An 18,351-nucleotide genomic window follows, 5' to 3' on the forward strand; every position below is an offset into this window, starting at 1 on the left:
TGACAAATTTATTATTTTTGTCATGAAGTTTTCATTTTGTGAAACAAAAATAACAAATAACAAACAACAAATTTTACAAAAATGTAAACATTTTGATATGTAAAAATTAATACATTGCAATGTAAACTTAAGGAAAAATCAATAAATCTCCACAATGCAATGTGGAGATTTATTGATTTTTCCTTAAGTTTCATGCTTTCATGTTGCGAATCTTTACAAAAGTCGGTATAAAAAAGGTAAACATTTTGATCTGTAAAAATTGACCGATTTGATAAAAGATGGTTTTGTGGTTAAGAAGGCAACGCGTGTAGAGCCTTGAATCTTATAAATGTAGTAAATGGTCATTTACACATAAAATTTATTTTTAGTGGCGTGATTTTTATACAAATGTAACGGTCCTAGGTCAATTTACATAACGTACTTTTGCATAACGGTCATATTGCCTAATTTTTATTGCATAAAAGTCATTTTACATAATAAGCCTTATCACATAAATATGTATTGGATAATTGTTTCCAAATAAAGATTAAGATGAAATTGGACATGGGGAAACTTCCTGAAAAATAATACTTAATTCGAAATAAACAATTCTAAATCTGCAGAGAAAAGATTCTAATTTCGTAATTTCTGCAAACTTCCTTTTCAGGGTTAGGAGGTGGTGTGGTAACGCACCTTTAAAATTGTATTTCTTGCCATATAGTTAGCCGAGCACTACATTCTCAATACCGTCTGTTGCAAGTTTAGCAGTCAATGGAACCCTTCGAGTTATTTTTTACACAGAAGTACAGTAGAGTTGTACGAGGCGAGGGAGGTACACCGTATTAAAGTACCACTTCATATTAAAATTGTATCGAACCGTAAAAATTTGCAACCTATATAGTAAGACTTTAATACGGAGCTATTACTACAACGTATTACTATTCTGTAATCACTACTATTAATACCTAGGTAGCGTAGAGTCATTTTAGTGAATACCGCTTGGTAGTATTTTAATGCTGGATTTCTGAGAGCATAACCATCTCACATTGGTAAATCTATAATTATGCAATATATAATTGTGCAAAATCTGGATTTACATAATTGATAACTATGTAAAATGGCCATTATGTAAAATGGTAGTTATGCAGCAGAAATTATGTAAAGTGACCGAAGGCCAATGTAACAAATGGTTTTTGGGCTAATGTTTTGGCTAAATTTGTGTCTTTATAATTTTAAAATTTCAAAAATGAGTTCTGGATACTTGTTGAAGAATTCTTTGAAAGTGTCCAAATCCGGGGCGAATTTTTCCTTGTTCCTGTAGTAGAAAAATATACTTAGTTTTTTATAAGAAGTAAATTATGGAACAGGTATGGAAATTTTCGAAAAGTTTGGACAGATTTCAGACTCTACAACAATTAAATTATGGAAGACGTATGGAAATTTGAGAAAAATTCTAGGATTTATCCATTCTACAGAAATCTGCATGCAGAATTTCTTCGAATTTTTGTTGAGAGAAAAGTAAAATGTGGGGAATTTTTATAAATACGTGGGAATTTTTGTGGAGAGAAATTAGCACATTTAAATTGTAGTAATAGACTGTGCAGGATTTTTAGAAGAAATCCGGTAGAATTTTTGTGGAGAGAAATTAGCAAATTTAAATTTTTGTAATAAACTGTGCCGGATTTTTGGAAGCAATTCGGTAGAAATTTTGTGCTGAAAAATTTGCAAATTTTTGGCGAGTGGAGTTTGCACTCACCACATGATAAGTTCCTTTGACCGTTTGGCTAAAAGTCCTTGTTTTCCGACGCTATGGCTGAGATCAAACATTTCGATGACGTTTTCGACGGACAACTTGCTGAGGAGGTATTTTTCCGCGTAGACGCTCAAGTCCTGGATTTGGTACTTGTCGGCGAGGACGAAGAGGTCGTGCACGTGGTCGCCAATGTTCTCCACGCGGCCGAGGTAAATGAAGCGGAGGATTTCGATAAAGTGAGACTCGTCGTCTTCCAATTCGACGATGCCCTGCGCCGTTTCTCGCATCGGGTTCGAGAACATCCGGTTGAAAAAGTCACTCCGGGCTGAATGGGAAAAATAATTTAGGTTAAAAAATTATTGTGATCATTTTATAATTTTTGATTTAAATTGAATTTAGGTATTAGTCAAAATTTGTAAACTTTGTGAACAATTTTGTATTTAGTAATCGTAGAAGACAAAAGAAGTAAAGGAATATGTAAAAATCATAATTTGGCGTAAAAATGTGTCAAAATTTTTCAAATTTAAAATTTTTAACTAATATTTTAGTTGTGTAAAAAACATACTTATTTGGCATAAAAATGCCTCAAATTGAAAATATTTATATATTTGAAAAAATCGTGTTTAATAATGTAACAAAATAATTATTTGGAATAATTATTTCTTATTATCATTTTTTACGATTTTGTTTTTGAAATGAGGTATCTCTACGCCAAATAAATTATTTGGCATAGACACCTCATTTTTAAAATCCATAGATAATTTGTAAAGAAAATAATAAATTGGCGTAAAGATAGCTCAAATTTACTATTTTTTTTAAATTCATGTCTCAAAAAACCTATAGATTGATGGAGTAGATACTTTGCCTGTTTTGTCGTTTTGAGGTAAATTCAAGAGCCAAATTTAATTTCCGTGATTTTTGAAAACTTCATATCGTTAGTAGAGATAAATACCTGACAAGACGATTTTATGTCCTGGGATGAAGGTGGAGCCGATTTTGAGCTTGACATCTGAGCAGTACTCGGACATGAAAAAGGGCTCCGCGTTAAACATGCTCGTCCCCATTTTCAGGTCCGGGTTGATCATCTCGTCATCGTCAACGATGGCAGAATCTGTGCATAATGATAAAAGTTTGATGATTTTGTCATTAAATTATTTAACCAGGGTTTCGGGTGAAAGTAACAACAAACGGGGGAGAAAGTGGTTTCTTGTAGGTAAATATTTTGACCTGGGAGAAATTCAAGGCGCAATAAACCACGCCCCGACGCCATACTTCATATTCCGCGTGGCTATATATATATGGCGCATATTTCTTGCACTTTCTCCCAGTTTCTTGCACCTCACATTTCTTGCATTCCTTTCTTTTCACTGCACGAGATGTGGGAAACCCGTAAGAAACGAGGCACTGGTAAGTAACCACATGGTAGAAACAATAGGGCGCGTGCAGTTTCTTGCACCTCGCATTTCTGGCGTTTCTTCGTTTGCAGTGCAAGAAATGTGAAAAAACCGAAAAAAAATATTTGCTTACACTTGATTCCCACGACTTTCATGGTGAGCTTGACCCTTGACCCTTTCACCGGCCAGGTTTGACTGTACGACCGATAGTATTGAAACTGCTTCATTTCATCCAATCTCATTTCCGGGCTCTGTTTCTGAAAGGAAAAAAGCATTCCTTTCTTCTTCTTATCTGGTGACGAGGATGACGACGACGACGCCGGACGATTTGACAGGTTGGACGACGACCTGGACAGGGCGTGGGCGTGGGGATGATGATGGTGGTGGTGGGGGCTGTACCCCCCATTGTTGTTGTGCATGATGGAGCCATGGTTGACCCACGTGGGGGCCATGTTGTGCACTCTGACGGGGTACTGGTGATGCACGGGGGCGGCGGGGGGCTGGTAGTTCCACATGTGCACGTGGTGGTGTTGGTTATCAAGGTCGGGGTCGTCATCGGGTACGGATAAGTCTACGTCGTCGTCGTCAGCGTTGTTGTCGACAGCAGAGGCGACGAGGACGGTGGGGGTTTCGACGGTGAGACAGGAGGTGGAGGGGGACGACGGGGGACCGAATTGGGGTTCGGAGAGGGATTGGAAGATACCTTTGACCTCGGTGATTTGAACTTGTTGGTCGGATTTTTCCCCGATTTTGATAAATAGACCCATGTAGAGGTCTTGATAGTCGCGGGAGATTATCAGTTTTCTGGAAAAAGGGGGGAGGAAATTAGGGGAGAAATTATGTAATTTTTTGGGTATTTAAAAATTATTTAGGAATGATCGACTTTAAAAAATTCTTTGAATCCTTTAAAAATGTGGGAATTGCGTGAGCAAGAAATTAAAATATGGAATTTGTACACATTCAAAAATTTGTCAGGAGGAATTGTCAGTTTTCTGGAAAAATTTGGAAATTAAATGAGAATTTTGAATATGAAATTATGCGTATTTTTAACTATTGGCGAGAAGGTATCACTTTTTGTTATAAAAACTTTGGAAATCGATTAAGGAAGAGATTGGAATGTGAAATTGGTGTTATTTTAAATTAGCAATTGGAAATTTTATGTAAAAAAATTGGAAATGACGAGGGCGCGAATTAATTGAGAAGTAGAAATGGAATATTCTTACATGGCGTGTGGCATCTGTCCGAAAAGTCCGGTGGAGAAAGTGACATCATTTTTTGAAAGGATGTAGTGCGGAGGGAGCTCCAAGAGTTGGATAAGCTCTACCTTATCGGGCAGGTCCAGCTCCAGGTTGTACTCCTGCTCCACCTTCCCCTTCGAAAACTGCGCATGCAAAATGTACATATGCAAATTTCTTCAATTTAAGATTTCTGAAATTTCAAGAGCTTATCTTATCAAAAATGTGTGTGATTATTTACCTGTAAGCGGAGCGATTTTGTCTCCATGTCCATTTTTAGTAGTGAAATGCTCCCAACTTTTGAGCAGTCACTTTTATTCCGTTTATTTTATCTGCAAAACTGCGAACTATTTACGAACAGATTTTTATTTTTCGAGGAATGAAGCGACGCAAATTTTAATTTGGCATCCTTCCAAAGTTCATGGTTCATAATAATATGCGTGCCCAAACAAGTGAGTAAATGGATATGGAAAGGATCGCAATTTAAGTATCGTAACCTGCCAAGTTTTTTTTAGCGTGTGTGAGTTATTTTGCAAATTATTATGTGCAAAAAAAAGAAGAAGTTTGCGTGTGAGAGAGGGTTCAAGGTTTTATGTTTTTTTAAATCGGAGTTTAGGTTATCCAGCGTAAGAAAAAAATGAGAATAGTAAAATTTGTCGGCATGTGTTCAACGTCGATTAAAAAAAGAATGGGTTAAACAACGAGAAATTTATTTAAGCAGTGGATTCAATTGTATTAAAATTTGTATTGAAATTCGTATTGATATTTGTATTCAAATTTGTATTCAAATTTGGGTTAAACTTTGTATCAAAATTTGTATCAAAATTTGTTTCAAAATTTGTATTAAAATTCGTATCAAAATGTGTGCTAAAATTTGGGTTAAAGTTCGTTTTAAAATTTGTGTTAGAGTTAAACTTCGTTCTAAAATTTTTCTTAAAACTGTGTTGAGATTTGTATTAAAACTTTGTACTTAAATTAAAAAAAATACTTTCTATTGGTAGAAACTGTCAGATATTGAGGGAAGCATAACAAAACAACAGGTTGTTGCTTGCTATTCTGTCCGCCTTGTAATACAACGTACGGCATTAGAAGATTGTGATGTAAAAAAAGATGGTTAACTAAATAGGAAAGAAAGAAAGAAGACGAGTCAATAACCACGACGGGCTTTTCAACCCTTTCATTTGTCATTTGTATGCATGCAATGTATTTATGTAATGCACTCCTACACATGTATTTACTTGTGTAGTAAGAAGAATTCAGTTTAACGACGGGAACGGGAACTGTGGTGGTGAATATGCATGTAAAGATGGTAACAATGCAGTTTTATGCACTTTTATGCTTTTCTGCAGCTTGAAAACCTTCATATTTTTGAGATGAAATGAAATACTTTTTTGTCAAACTATTTATAATTTGTTTTAACTATTTATTACAACTTTTTACTAAATATTTTACTAGAATTGGTTTGGTCCCGTAGTTTTTACTTTGAGTATCATGATTTTTATAGTATTTGTTTTTCTACATGCATGTAATTAATTTCCTAAGATTCCATCCTGTCTATGCAAATTTCTGTGGCTATTTACTTAGGTATGTACATTAGCAATGGCAAATCTGATTTTGGAATGATATTTTAGTTTAATAAGGAATAATAAGTAATTTGGCATTTAAGTATAGCATAATTTTCTACTAGGTGATGTACTACGGCGTATGTATAAGTTAGTATACAGGTTGTGGAATTGGTCCCTTGGTTTACTACACTTGTATTTTGTTATCAATATTTTTTATGGTAATTAATACTCCAAACTTCAAATTTCTATTTTTTATGGTGTTTTATTTTAGTTGATTTGAGTGGTGGTGTTTCCATCGTGGGTAAGGAGTGAGACTAGACTTCCGCTGAGGGGGGTGGCTGGGTCGTTTTCGATCCAGGTTTGGAGCAGACTGAAATTAGTCGTTAGAATTTAGGTTGTTAAACAAGATAGATTCTTTCGTAAGTAATTTTTTAGTGTAGGTTTTTACCTCGCAATAAAATTTAGTGGCGTCCATGTCCCCGTATCCGCACCAGGCATGCATTTCCGGTTATTAGGAGTATCTGTAAAGCAAAATAGGGGCAAATATATAATCGGAATCCGAATTTCGGATATGTACATAATTACATAAAGAAATATTGCTTTTCATGCGTTTTTTGAGTCGATACTTTAAATAATTTGCCTATGCATTCTAATGTTTTTGAGGAAATAGTATTCCCAAAAATTAATCTAGTTTTGAAGAAATATTTACACATTTTGGAAATAAGAGTTGAAATATTTGCAACGTTATGTATGTCTTTACAAAAGCGTGGAGATATTGAATTTAGAATTTTTTTAGTAATCTGTATAAGAGGAGCAAATGGAAAGTTTGATTAGAAAGTGGAAATATGGGAAATATTTATCTAAATATTGGAAAAATGCTATGCAAAACATGCGTAACAAAATAGCGAACCCAATGTTATTGGAAGAATGCCGAAAATTTTAGTCCCCTCAGGAAGTCCGCTCTCCTCACTGGCTAGGCTTTTAACGAGGTGATGAACTCCGGCCTGAAATTTTGGAAATTATTCGGAGAAAATACATTTCGAGTTATTTGATGGCTACTTCATTTTAATTTATTGACCTTTGCCAGTCCGTACGCGATCATGCCGGGCGTTGGGGTGAGGGCGAGATAAGCGCCGGTCAGGACGAGGACGCCACCCTCGGCGAGATGATTCGTGGCAATGCATGCCGCCAAGAGGGACGAGTGCATGTTTTGTTTCCACATTAGGTCGACGTTTGCGAGAAAATTGGAATCCTTTACATTTCCTCCGGCCCAACCCCCCGCGACGCAAAGGATCCCGTGGAATTTTAGGGGGGCGAGTTTCTCCAATTTTTCGTTTACAAGGTGAACCTGGGATATTTTTAGGAAAAAAATGTAAAGGACTTGATATAGCCCGAGTCAGGGCAACATACATACATGTCAAACTATGTAAAAATAGAGGTCTCCCTGCGTATTCTTTCCGAGTTTTAGCAAATTGGTGTGAATTTATCGCAAATTTAATTAGGATGAAATTTGCGTAAGACAAGATCTCCCAATGGGCACGTTTGGCGTGCATCCCAAGAGGAAAAAATGGTCAGTAAATTTTGAAAAGTGGAAAAATGTAAGGTTTAAACGTTAGAAAAAATATTTTGTAAAACAACTATGTATAATTAAAATTTATCAGATATTCTCCTTCAATCCGGAAAATTTTAGAATTTTCTTAATAAGTTTAAACATTTACGTAACTTTAATAATTTCTTGTTCACCAATAAGCAAAAGTAATTTTACAATAAGTAAAAATTTAATTCATAATTAATATTAATTAACCTAACGATTTTAGGCAAATTTAATTAGTAAGAAATTTTCAGATATTTGCATCCCAAGAGGAGAAAACACGCAGTAAATTTCAATAGTGTAAAATTTAAGTATCATTTTCTCCTCTTCGGATGCAAATATCTGCGTCAAACGTATGTCCATTCGGAGACCGTGCATGCCTTGTGAAAATTTCTAATTAAATGTGCCTTAAAATTGTTACGTTAATTAATATTAATTAATTATGAATTAATGTTTTATTTATTGTATTACCTGGCGAATATCCAAAAGTTACATAAATGATGAGTTGAATTTGGTAAATTTACGACGAAAAGTCTAAAATTTCTTGCATGCAGTTCGCTAATCTGGTAAAGTGTAATTAAATATTTTCATTTTACAAAATATTTTTTCTAACTTTTAAACATTACAGTTTTCCACTTTTCAAAATTTACTGGGCGTTTTCTCCTCTTCGGATGGAAATATCTCGGAACGTGCCCATTAAGCTGCCCAGTAGGAGATCGCAAATTTCATACCAATTAAATTTGTGATCGATTCACATTAATTTTCTCAAAATCGGAGAGCACACGTTGCGAATGCTCAATTGTCACACTCAAAATAAGGTAGTAATGAATCATTACCATGCGGAATGACTATGTGTCTCTACCACGTCGGTTACGATTTGTCGTAAAAATGGTAATGATAAGTTCAGGGAAATTCAAATTCATTACCAAATATTAAGGAATTGAATACCATTATGTATTAAATTTGAATTTCCCTGAAATTATTATTACCATTTTTACGACAAATCGTAACCGACGTGGTAGAGACACATAGTCATTCCGCATGGGAATGATTCATTACTACCTTATTTTGAGTGAAGGTACCTGTTGTTCCAAAGTAGCAGATGCAACTTCCTCTAATGAAATGGGAAAGTGTGACTTTGAATTTTGTCCCCGATCGACACTGGCAACGAAGTAGCCTTCCGATTTAAAATGGTCAATTAGCGCAGAGCCCAGTGCACCACGACCCCCGATTATTAGCAATCTACGAGAATTGTCAGGATTCATTTTTTAAGGTGTGATTTTGTGGAGGAAAAATGTTTAATTTGTGATTTGACTCGACTGCTTCACTCGCAATTTATTTGGGGATAGTCCGACTGTGTAACAGATTTTATCGATCGGTCCATTTTTATATGATCAAAGCAGAAGAGATGACTCTTCTCGTAAGAGTAAAAACAATGTGAAAATGTTGCGAATGAATTATGAAATTGTGAATTTTTAATGTAATGAAAATGCATTTTAAAATAACCAACATTTTTGCATGCACAAAATTTTGTTACAATTTGATTTAAAAAAATACAAATTCACAATTTAATTCACAAAATATTTTCACATCATACAGTTAAAATGTCGAAAACTCGTGAAATTGATGCTATTTTAAAAATTGACTTTTAAAAATTTTTAAAAGGAATAAGCTCGAGATTGAAAAGTGACAACAAAAGTAAAGAATTATGTGATGAAAACTCCATTTATCGCATCTTGCCAAAATTTTTCTTTCACATTTTTAACAAAATTTTCATAAGGCGGAGTCAAAGTTAAACAAAATTTGAAATTCATGATCCTAACTTTTATCAAGCTCAAATTCTACACTCAAAATTTCCAAAATTGATGCCACTTTAAAAAATTTCCATTTAAACCTAACCAACATTTTTGCATACACAAAATTTTGTTACAATTTCATGAAAAAATACAAATTCATAGTTTAATTTACGAAATATTTTCACATCATACTCAATCTAGGGCTAAAATTTCTTTAAAAAAAACTCGCGATATTTGAGCCAATTTAAAGAATTTCGAATTTTTGTAAATGGCATGAATTTCGCGAGTTTTGGACATTTTAAGTGTAGATTTTGAGCTTGACAAAAGTAGAGTGATGATGAATTTAAAATTTTCTTTAACTTTGACTCTATTTAATAATAGATTTAAGTTATTTATCATCTATTTAACTTTGACATTATGAAAATTTTTTAAAAGTGTGGAAGAAAAAGTTTGGCGAGATGTGACAAATGAAGTTACATAATAACATAATTCTTTACTTTCGTTATAACTTTTCAATCTCGAGCTTACTTCTTTAAAAAAATTTTAAATGCAAATTTCTAAAATGGCATAAATTTCACTAGTTTTTAGATAAATGCAAATTTTCAAATAGTTTAATGTTAAGTTAATTTTTGGTGTACAAAACTATCAATTTGAGAAATTAGGGAATTAATTTTGAACTAAATTATAATAATAATAATAATAAGCATTTATTATCCTCATTTACTAATACTAGTGATTACAAAATTCAGGGTTAATAGTAAAAAACATATTATCCAATTGATTTTGCAAAACAAACTAGAACTATTTTCATGAGCTTACAATAACAAAATTATATAATTAATCTTATCTACAGTTTAATATAGCCTAATTAATTATTCAACAAGTGGGGGATTTCTAAGGTTTACAATTGTTTCTAGTTTATAACCATGAATTGTTTGAGATTTTTTATACTCCTCATTAATTTTATTGATAATTGCATTAATAGTTGAGTTTTGATACACCGAATTTTTAATATAAGGTTGAACAATAATATCCTTTTGTGACCTCAATGACCTCAAATTTTGGTTGTCAGTAAATAATGGTAGAAAATAATTGTATCTTCCAATTAATAACTTGAAACCGAATTTTTCAAGTGCAGTATTCCTCCTACTTTCCAATGATTCTATTTTATGTAATTCTAAAACTTCCTCATAATTGAACCTATCGACCCTTTTACGGTTAATAATTGACAGTGCTCTTTTTTGCACCCTTTCCAACTTATTAATTAATTTAATACTTAATCCGGGACCCCAAACTACTGAGCAATATTCGAGATTAGACCGCAAATAAACACAATAAGCTCTTACCAGCTCGTTAATACTAAAGCCTGCTGTAAAAAGTTTACGCAATTGAAATAATTTTGAGTTGGCTTTACCAACAATATTTTGAATATGGGCGTCCCATTTAAAACTACCAGTAATTGTTACTCCTAATATTTTAATTTTTTGGACAACAGGGACCATTACATTATGAATGAAAAATTTGGATTCGTATTTAATCCTGCGTCCTCCAAAGTTAACCAACAATATTTCACATTTTTGAGGATTGGGCCTAATCTTGACTTCCGTACAACTACTAGCTAAACAATCCAATGCTTCCTGCATTTTTGGGCGATTGTTAATAACTCGCTCAACTAGTACAATATCATCGACAAATCCAGCACAGCAAAAATTTGGATTGTTGATAAAAAAGGCCTGTAATTTCTGTAATACAAAATCAATCACTAAAATAAATAATAAGGCAGCTAATTTTGTGCCTGCTGCTGCTCCACAAGAGAGGAACTCCTCATCGGATAAAACCTTTCCCTTTTTTACAATCTGGGTTCTCATTCTCAAAAAAGAAACTATCCACAGAACATCAATTTCATTTACACCGAAATAATTAATTAACAGATCAACTAATATTTTATGATCGACTAAATCAAACGCTTTAAAACTATCAATACCTGCTACTATTACCGTCGTTCCTGGAATTTCAGCAGATTTTAATATAAAATGATTAATCTGCACTAAATAATGAGAAGTAGATGAATTTTTAAGACTCCCAAATTGGTTCAAATTTATCTTCCCTTCTACCTGCGTATACAAATTATCAAACATAAATGATTCAGCTAATTTAGAAAACACATCCGTCTGTGTAATTGCCCTAATGTCATTCAACAATTACATGTCACTTTCTTTAGTAAAGGAGTGACATCCTTTTTTCCAAGTTTCAGGAAATTTGAAATTTTGGAATGATTGATTTATTATGTTAGCTAATAATGGGCTAATGAAGTAATTTGCACTTTTAACTAATGCGCTGGGAATCAAATTGGGACTTTTACTCTATTTACTACTTAATTTACGAATTGCTTGACTAACTTGGAGATCAGTAACTTTGATTCGTCGTGAATCGCGGGGGAGCGGACACAATTTTATAAAATCACACCCTTCATACGTTGTACATATTTTTGAAAAGTGGGAGTTTACTAAATTGGCTAATTCTTTCTCATTACTGTTCGAAAATGTACTATTAATTGATTTAATTTTGGTAAACGCTGAAACAATTTCCAAACCACTAACTTTACGGACTAATTGGTACCAGTCGGATGAGTTCATACCAGGTACTTCCTCACTAAATTTTTGCCTAATTCTGGTTTGTGAAATTTTAATCTGATCTTTAATCTTACTTCTTATGTCTTTCAATTTACCTATACATTTTTGTTTCTTTGCCTTTCGCTGTTGTTTAAATAACTTCCTAATTCTTGATGTCATCCAAATCGGATCTACTTCACAAATAGTTTTCTCATATAGAGGTGAAACACAATCATACGTATGACTTAATAAATTATTTAGCTGCACAACTTTCTGATCTAGACTAAAGTTATTAAATTCGTTTACATCTACCTGAATATTGTCAAGTTGCGCTATAAACTGCTCAGAAATCTGATTAACACTAGGTCTACATATTATTGTTTTACGAGGTTTCCCACACTCAAAACATGATAGCGGACTCAAAGATAAGCATCCATGAACCCGATTTTTTAAAGTTGATTTGACTGGCGGAAGCAGTTCAGGCTCCTCATAAAATAAGTTTAAGTCTGTAAGAATAAGATCCAAATTAGAACTAGTTGATTTAGTTGAGTTAAAAAATGTTGGAAATGAAACAATTTGCTTTAACTTAGACGATTTAACAAATAACTTGTAATCCCACTTATTGAAATCACCTAAAATTAATATACCCGGACTTTTATATTTACCTCTTAATTTCGTAACCAATTCAATCAAATAATTATCCAATTCTCTGCTTAAAGTATTCACAAATTGAGGAGGTAAGTATATAGCTACCACAATAATACAACTTAATGAATAGGGTAGAAATTGGGGTTTTAGCAAAATAACTAACGATTCAATTTTTGAATCAACTTTCAGATTAATATTACAAATTTTTGCCGAGATTGTTTTCCTAACAAAAATGGCTAGCCCGCCACCCTTTTTTATCGATTTCTTATTTCTTTCTTATTTATTTCCTACATAATTTCTATTTTTTGAAAACGTTTCAAAACCATGAAGATAACTAACATGATCATTTTTCCACCAAGTCTCCACAAATACACAAAGAAGTTGGATTAGTATAGAATACTCTAGGAACACATATTGGTAATTTTGATAACTTACTACTACAGTCTATCTTGGCCAGATTTAATAGATTTGCGCCAATGTGTTTTGACTCGACAATTTTATTTCCCGACGTTAGTGACGTTGTCGTGCTTTCCTTTCCAAACATTTGCCCCTTTTCTTGTGGTTCTTCTGTCGTCTTTTCCATTCATCCCCTGGTGCTCGCCCCCTCTTGACAATCTTGAAGGTATAATTGGGATATTGGTATAAGTTTTGGTATAAGTTTTGAAGAAGTTGAAAATCAGCCAGGTCTTAAGATAAGGTTGATGAAATTTTAATTCCATGATGACGACTCTGTTTCAATAAATTAATTTTTTCTGCAGTTTTTTCATTTAAATATAGGATTTCCAGATGTGTAGAATGATAAGTCATGCCAAGAAACGTGATTTGCCCGCAAGGGGTAGCTTGCGAACAAGACTACCCCTGATTTTGATGAAAAACGAAACTTTCCAAGTCCATTGTCCACGTTGAAATTAAAAGTCGCCACACCGTTGTCAATTGTGATAAATATGGGATGAAATTTATATCAGATACTAGAGTAAACCTTAGTGTACTAAATTGATATTTTTGTTGAGGAAATTGATTACGAAAAAAATCCCAAATGAATGAGCTATCAAATTTGTTCAGTATGATGGTTTTGATTTTATAATAGGAAACATTAATTAGTTAATATTAAAACTTTTAAGATAAATGGAACTTTTGATATTTAAGTGTAAAATTAATTTTGTTGTTACAAAATCGGTTTGAAAAAATATAGGGAGTTTATTTTTAGGAAATTTATTGTGAAAAGCGGCAAATGAGCTATCAAATTTTTTGCAGTACGATAGTTTCGGTTTTTAAATGTAAACCTAATTTTTGGTAATACAGAATCGTTCTAAAAAAATATGGAATTTATTTTTGAGGAAATTTATTGTGAAAAAGTGGCAAATTAAGTAACAATTTTTAAAAAATATGATAGTTTTATAGCACCAAACAGTAATTAACATACGAATTTTTTGCAAAAATATAATTTTTGGTACGACAAAACTACCATTTTTGAATTTTGATTATTTTATAGATAAAAATGAGATTTTTATTAATTGAGATTTTGTTTGTCCACTGCGTAACAATTAATATGAAAGGTACGATAAGGTACATATTTATGTGTGCATGTCGCATGTATTGTCAAAATTGTCATGTTACACCAAGTCTATTATATTCTACTACTACTTATTTACATATTTTTAGTATGTAAATTGATATCGTGACGAAATAGTAATAAGAAATGAAACGAATGTTTAGAAATCCGTTGTGTCCGTGGAGTTGGGGAAGGGTTGGCAGGGGTGTGTGGGAACTGGCAGGGGTCCGGAGTACTTGACGTTGAAAATGTCCTCCACCGCCAGTCTGTACGCGTTCGTGGTGGCCGCCTTCTTCTTGTTCCCTACGGTTTAAAAGATATTTATGTATTTAAGGAGGATTCGATAAGTGATTATCGAAGATTGCAGATTGTCAAAATCTGCACGTTTTTAATGATTTATCTCCGCTGACAAATTTGTAGAGGAGGGAGTTCCCAATTGTTTAAAAATATATGCACACTCCAGATTTTGACACTTTTTGAAGAGGAAATCTCAAGTTTTTAAGAAGCCTTAAGAAAAATTGGAAAATCTGAGCCGTTCTGTTAATCAACTCACTGATGGTAAATTTGTCGTTCGGAATTTTAAAATAAATTTCCGGAGGAGTAAAATGATTTAAAATGTCCGGATTTTGACAGTTTTGGTGAGTTTTTGAGCCAGTTTTGGTGAGTCTTTGAGCCAGTTTTGGTGAGTCTTTGAGCCAGTTTTTCGACGAGTTCCAATTTTTCTGAAGGCCTTTCTTAACCTAGAGATCTCCTCCGCCAAAAAGTGTCAAAATCTGGACTGTATATATTTCTTAAAAAATTGTGAATTTTAAAATAAATTTCTAGAGGGGATAAATGATTGGAAATGTGGGGATTTTGACCATTTTGGTCATAACAGTGATCGAGTCAATTACCTTCACCAAACCATGTGAAATTGACGCTTGGGTCGGTGACGGTGACGGCCACCCGGAAGACTGGGGGGGTTGTGGGGACGCAGGGAATGCTGGCTTCCACGGGGTGCAGGCCTTCCTCCGTGAGCAGGTTGTGCGGCGGCTTGTTGATCCAGTCAGATGGGAATGGCTACAAATTAGAATGAAGAGGAGACAAAAAGTTATACTTAATTTGGGATAAATATGTAAATAATTGGTGCCAGTGGCCGCGGAAGCGTGGGGACAGACAGACAGGGGGCAATGTCCCAAAGGTTGTTCGATGTTCCCATCATCTAATAAATGTTAATGTCCCCACGGCTTCTGCAGCCACTGATTGGTGATGATTCTGATAGTTTATTGACTGACCTTGATGGTTGATGGGTGGAAAGGAGCGTGAGTCGTGGGGGGAAGAGAAGTTGTGGGCGACGTGGTGGTCGTGGGCGTCGTAGTTGTGGGGGAGGTAGTCGTGGTGGGGGAGGTGGTCGTAGTTGGAGTTGTAGTTGTCGGGGTGGTCGTAGTTGTTGGACTGGTCGTGGTAGTTGGCGTTGTAGTTGTCGGAGTGGTGGTCGTAGTTGGCGTTGTAGTTGTCGTCGGAGAGGTTGTGGTAGTTGGTGTCGTAGTTGTCGGAGTAGTTGTCGTGGTGGGGGTCGTGGTCGTAGTTGTTGGAATCGTAGTTGTTGGTGTCGGGGTAGGAATCACGGTACCTGAGAAAAAAATTAAATTTCAGGTGAAAAAAGGTTCGAAATAGGTTAAAAATTTGAAATTTTGGGAAAACTGGGTATGTGACATACTGGACGAGCTGTAGGTGACGACCACGATGATGACGGCGGTCAAGATGGCGACGGAAAAGACGACGGACGACGCCACGAAGCATTTCTGTCGCCGCGACCAACTTCTCCAATCGCTCCAACGAGAAGTTCCAGGGATTCCGAAGATCAAATCTGCAATATATTTTAGTTAGTGAGGCGTATTTATGTATGTGTAGTCTTATCAAAATAAGGTTACCGATAAGCTTTGTCGGCACGGACACCGACAAAGAAGCTTATCGGTCCGATACTGTTTTGAGAGCATGAATGAATTGCCATAAATTATGCGCATGCATGGCTATAAATTAATATTTATTTACTATTTATTTATTTACCTTCCTGCGATCCGGTTCGTTCCATTGTCGTAAAGATTGCAATTTTGTCACGCAATTGGCAATGTGACACGTACGAGTTTATTAGCTCGCGAACGACTGGAAATAAAAGAACAGCAGAACTAATAAACACGTCGGAATTAGCATACTTTTCACAAAAATAATAATAACAGTAAAATTGTATAGATTTAAATATTTAGGCCTGTCATTAATTTAATTTGATTTGTTGGGTAAATTTTACTATAATTCGCTTTATTAAAGTTTGTAAAAAGAACGAGATTTACTTTACTTTCTCACCACATATGAATATGACCTTGAATATTTACATTTTACCTTTCACAATTAATTAATTATCGGTGTTTAAATCATGCAAAACCTGAATTCTTAGAAAGATTGAAGTGTCAGCAATTAGTATAAAATTCATCCGCTTACCTTAATTAATAGAGAAACACGTAAAAATTACGGTTTAATATCAATTTTTAAACCAATTTTGCTCAATAATGTCCTCGTCCTTTCACCTTTCTTTCCAAAATGATGAGTTTATTTTTTACGGAATAACGTTTGACTTAAGAAATATTTATTCGTCTTCGTATTATAGGAGTTTGAGTCACGTTACTGTTTCTTTCTGCCTATCCTCGCCGTCTAACAAAACAAAACCAGTTCCAGTAGTGCAATCCAAAATCCAATCTATCCAATGCAGACAGGCAGGTTTAATAGAAATGCTTATTTTGTTATGCATACATACAAATACTCCCATCTCATCGTCGCAATATTTCCTAAGTGAGCTAAAGAAGAAGCCAACAAAATAAAAAGTAGTAGGAAAGGAGCAATCAAATCCTGCTCAAATAATAGGAACCTAACTAAACTTTTGTAATAGAATCCTTCGTTGGTTTGTATGTAGCATCTTTTCTACGGAATAATAGTGTGAAAACGAATTTGCAGGAAAATAATGCGAACTTTGCAATTTGATTTTCTTGAGACGAATAATTGATCCATGCCGTGGCGTCTTGTGGATATGAGTCATGCATGCATGTAATGAGAGAAGCCATAATAAGTTTGCATGTAAATGGATGCATGCTTTCATTACGTGTAAACAAATTTAGGATGGTGGTGGAAATTTATCTTTCTTTCTCATGAGGAATCATGTTACTCATTTTATTTTGTTGATAAGTAAAATGTAGACGCTAAAACCCGTGAAAAAATGATAAGCCATTAACCATTCATTTTTATTATTGTCTGGTTCTGAAGTTAAAAGAATGTCCGGATGGAATTAGTGTGATCAAATGTCATGTCATGTCACGCTGTCACGTCACTTGTATCTGAATTTTTGTGGTATAATTTCTTCGACCATAAAAATCGTCTCAGGTCGTTGAAATGTTTCCAAACCACGTGTATTTTTTAAGAATATGTAACACATTTCCGTATTTTTCAAATGACGGCAGAAATATTTATGAAAACCTAGAAATATGTGACAAAGTGTAAAAAAAATATTTTGAAATTTTTGTGATAGTTAACCAACAACGGACAAAGTTTGACGGTGGGCCGTTATCAAATGAAAAAAAGTTGACAATAAATACATTACATATCCGCCCTCTGATTATGTATCAGTTTAGTACAGTGGCCGCGGAAGGGTGGGGACAAAGGGGCAATAATGTCCCCACGGTTATTCGATGTCCGCATCATCTGCCAATGATGTATAAACCCCTCCCTCCTTACCCTATCCTTCAATAGCAATGTCCCCCAGATGTCCCCACTGGCTTCCGCGGCCATTGGTTTAGTATTATGCAACGGATCGATAAAGCAGAATAAATAAGAAGGAGGGAAGGACACGCTTGTTGTTTTAGAAAAAATTAACTTGTTTTAGTACGACTCTTACTTAATATTTACTCGATTTTGACGACTGGCTGACTCAGCAAACAAAACACGAAATTATTGAGGAAGGAAGAAGATTGATAAGAAGAATAATATTTGTATACACGGAGCAGATAAGCACCGGATCGTGCTTATCTATTCCCGCAGCCGGAACGAGTTACAAGACAAATAAATAAATGTGACAGCTTCTCACCACCCCCACACGCTTTAATTGCTTATCTACTACGCGACAATGACAATGATGATTGGGATTTGTGACATTAATTAACAACGTGGGATGATTGATTTATGGGGAAAATGTGACTAAT

General features: G+C 34.4%; 4 protein-coding genes across 4 annotated transcripts; all 4 read right to left on the bottom strand.

Annotated features, from left to right (window-relative positions):
* Positions 1–329: 329 nt before the first annotated feature.
* Positions 330–5,454, bottom strand: LOC110859114. Its single transcript, XM_022107984.2, has 6 exons — positions 4,603–5,454; positions 4,350–4,507; positions 3,260–3,930; positions 2,685–2,843; positions 1,736–2,057; positions 330–1,294 (listed from the first exon to the last, which is right to left on the bottom strand). Exons 1-6 carry the CDS (start codon positions 4,633–4,635, stop codon positions 1,204–1,206), a joined length of 1,434 nt encoding a protein of 477 aa, XP_021963676.1. The 5' UTR covers positions 4,636–5,454; the 3' UTR covers positions 330–1,203.
* A 309-nt stretch (positions 5,455–5,763) lies between these two features.
* On the bottom strand, positions 5,764–8,888 carry LOC110859050 (dihydropteridine reductase). The gene is made up of 5 exons (XM_022107913.2): positions 8,600–8,888; positions 7,005–7,274; positions 6,837–6,930; positions 6,375–6,447; positions 5,764–6,296 (listed from the first exon to the last, which is right to left on the bottom strand). Exons 1-5 carry the CDS (start codon positions 8,780–8,782, stop codon positions 6,194–6,196), a joined length of 723 nt encoding a protein of 240 aa, XP_021963605.2. The 5' UTR covers positions 8,783–8,888; the 3' UTR covers positions 5,764–6,193.
* Positions 8,889–11,559: 2,671 nt separating this feature from the next.
* On the bottom strand, positions 11,560–13,156 carry LOC118438654. The gene is made up of 3 exons (XM_035859195.1): positions 13,009–13,156; positions 12,591–12,848; positions 11,560–12,431 (listed from the first exon to the last, which is right to left on the bottom strand). Exons 1-3 carry the CDS (start codon positions 13,154–13,156, stop codon positions 11,677–11,679), a joined length of 1,161 nt encoding a protein of 386 aa, XP_035715088.1. The 3' UTR covers positions 11,560–11,676.
* An 892-nt stretch (positions 13,157–14,048) lies between these two features.
* Positions 14,049–16,827, bottom strand: LOC110859111 (hepatitis A virus cellular receptor 1). The gene is made up of 6 exons (XM_022107982.2): positions 16,604–16,827; positions 16,175–16,270; positions 15,825–15,974; positions 15,400–15,737; positions 15,019–15,184; positions 14,049–14,428 (listed from the first exon to the last, which is right to left on the bottom strand). Exons 2-6 carry the CDS (start codon positions 16,197–16,199, stop codon positions 14,286–14,288), a joined length of 822 nt encoding a protein of 273 aa, XP_021963674.1. The 5' UTR covers positions 16,200–16,270; positions 16,604–16,827; the 3' UTR covers positions 14,049–14,285.
* Positions 16,828–18,351: the final 1,524 nt, after the last annotated feature.

Source organism: Folsomia candida, unplaced genomic scaffold, assembly GCF_002217175.1.
Source record: "Folsomia candida strain VU population unplaced genomic scaffold, ASM221717v1 Fcan01_Sc024, whole genome shotgun sequence".
Lineage (NCBI taxonomy): Eukaryota > Metazoa > Arthropoda > Collembola > Entomobryomorpha > Isotomidae > Folsomia > Folsomia candida.

Coding starts and splice junctions, on each gene's coding strand:
- LOC110859114 (XM_022107984.2), bottom strand. CDS start 4,635: ATGGACATGGAGACAAAATCGCTCCGCTTACAG. Junction 3,931..4,349: donor GGACAGATGCCACACGCCAT/GTAAGAATATTC, acceptor CCCTTTTTCCAG/AAAACTGATAATCTCCCGCG. Junction 2,844..3,259: donor GAAAGTCGTGGGAATCAAGT/GTAAGCAAATAT, acceptor CATTATGCACAG/ATTCTGCCATCGTTGACGAT.
- LOC110859050 (XM_022107913.2), bottom strand. CDS start 8,782: ATGAATCCTGACAATTCTCGTAGATTGCTAATAATCGGGGGTCGTGGT. Junction 6,931..7,004: donor TCGCGTACGGACTGGCAAAG/GTCAATAAATTA, acceptor CCAAAATTTCAG/GCCGGAGTTCATCACCTCGT. Junction 6,448..6,836: donor CATTCTTCCAATAACATTGG/GTTCGCTATTTT, acceptor TTTGCTTTACAG/ATACTCCTAATAACCGGAAA.
- LOC118438654 (XM_035859195.1), bottom strand. CDS start 13,156: ATGGAAAAGACGACAGAAGAACCACAAGAAAAGGGGCAAATGTTTGGA. Junction 12,849..13,008: donor GGCCAAGATAGACTGTAGTA/GTAAGTTATCAA, acceptor GAAATAAATAAG/AAAGAAATAAGAAATCGATA. Junction 12,432..12,590: donor ATTGGTTACGAAATTAAGAG/GTAAATATAAAA, acceptor TTATTCTTACAG/ACTTAAACTTATTTTATGAG.
- LOC110859111 (XM_022107982.2), bottom strand. CDS start 16,199: ATGGAACGAACCGGATCGCAGGAAG. Junction 15,975..16,174: donor ACGAACCGGATCGCAGGAAG/GTAAATAAATAA, acceptor AATATATTGCAG/ATTTGATCTTCGGAATCCCT. Junction 15,185..15,399: donor TCCACCCATCAACCATCAAG/GTCAGTCAATAA, acceptor TCTAATTTGTAG/CCATTCCCATCTGACTGGAT.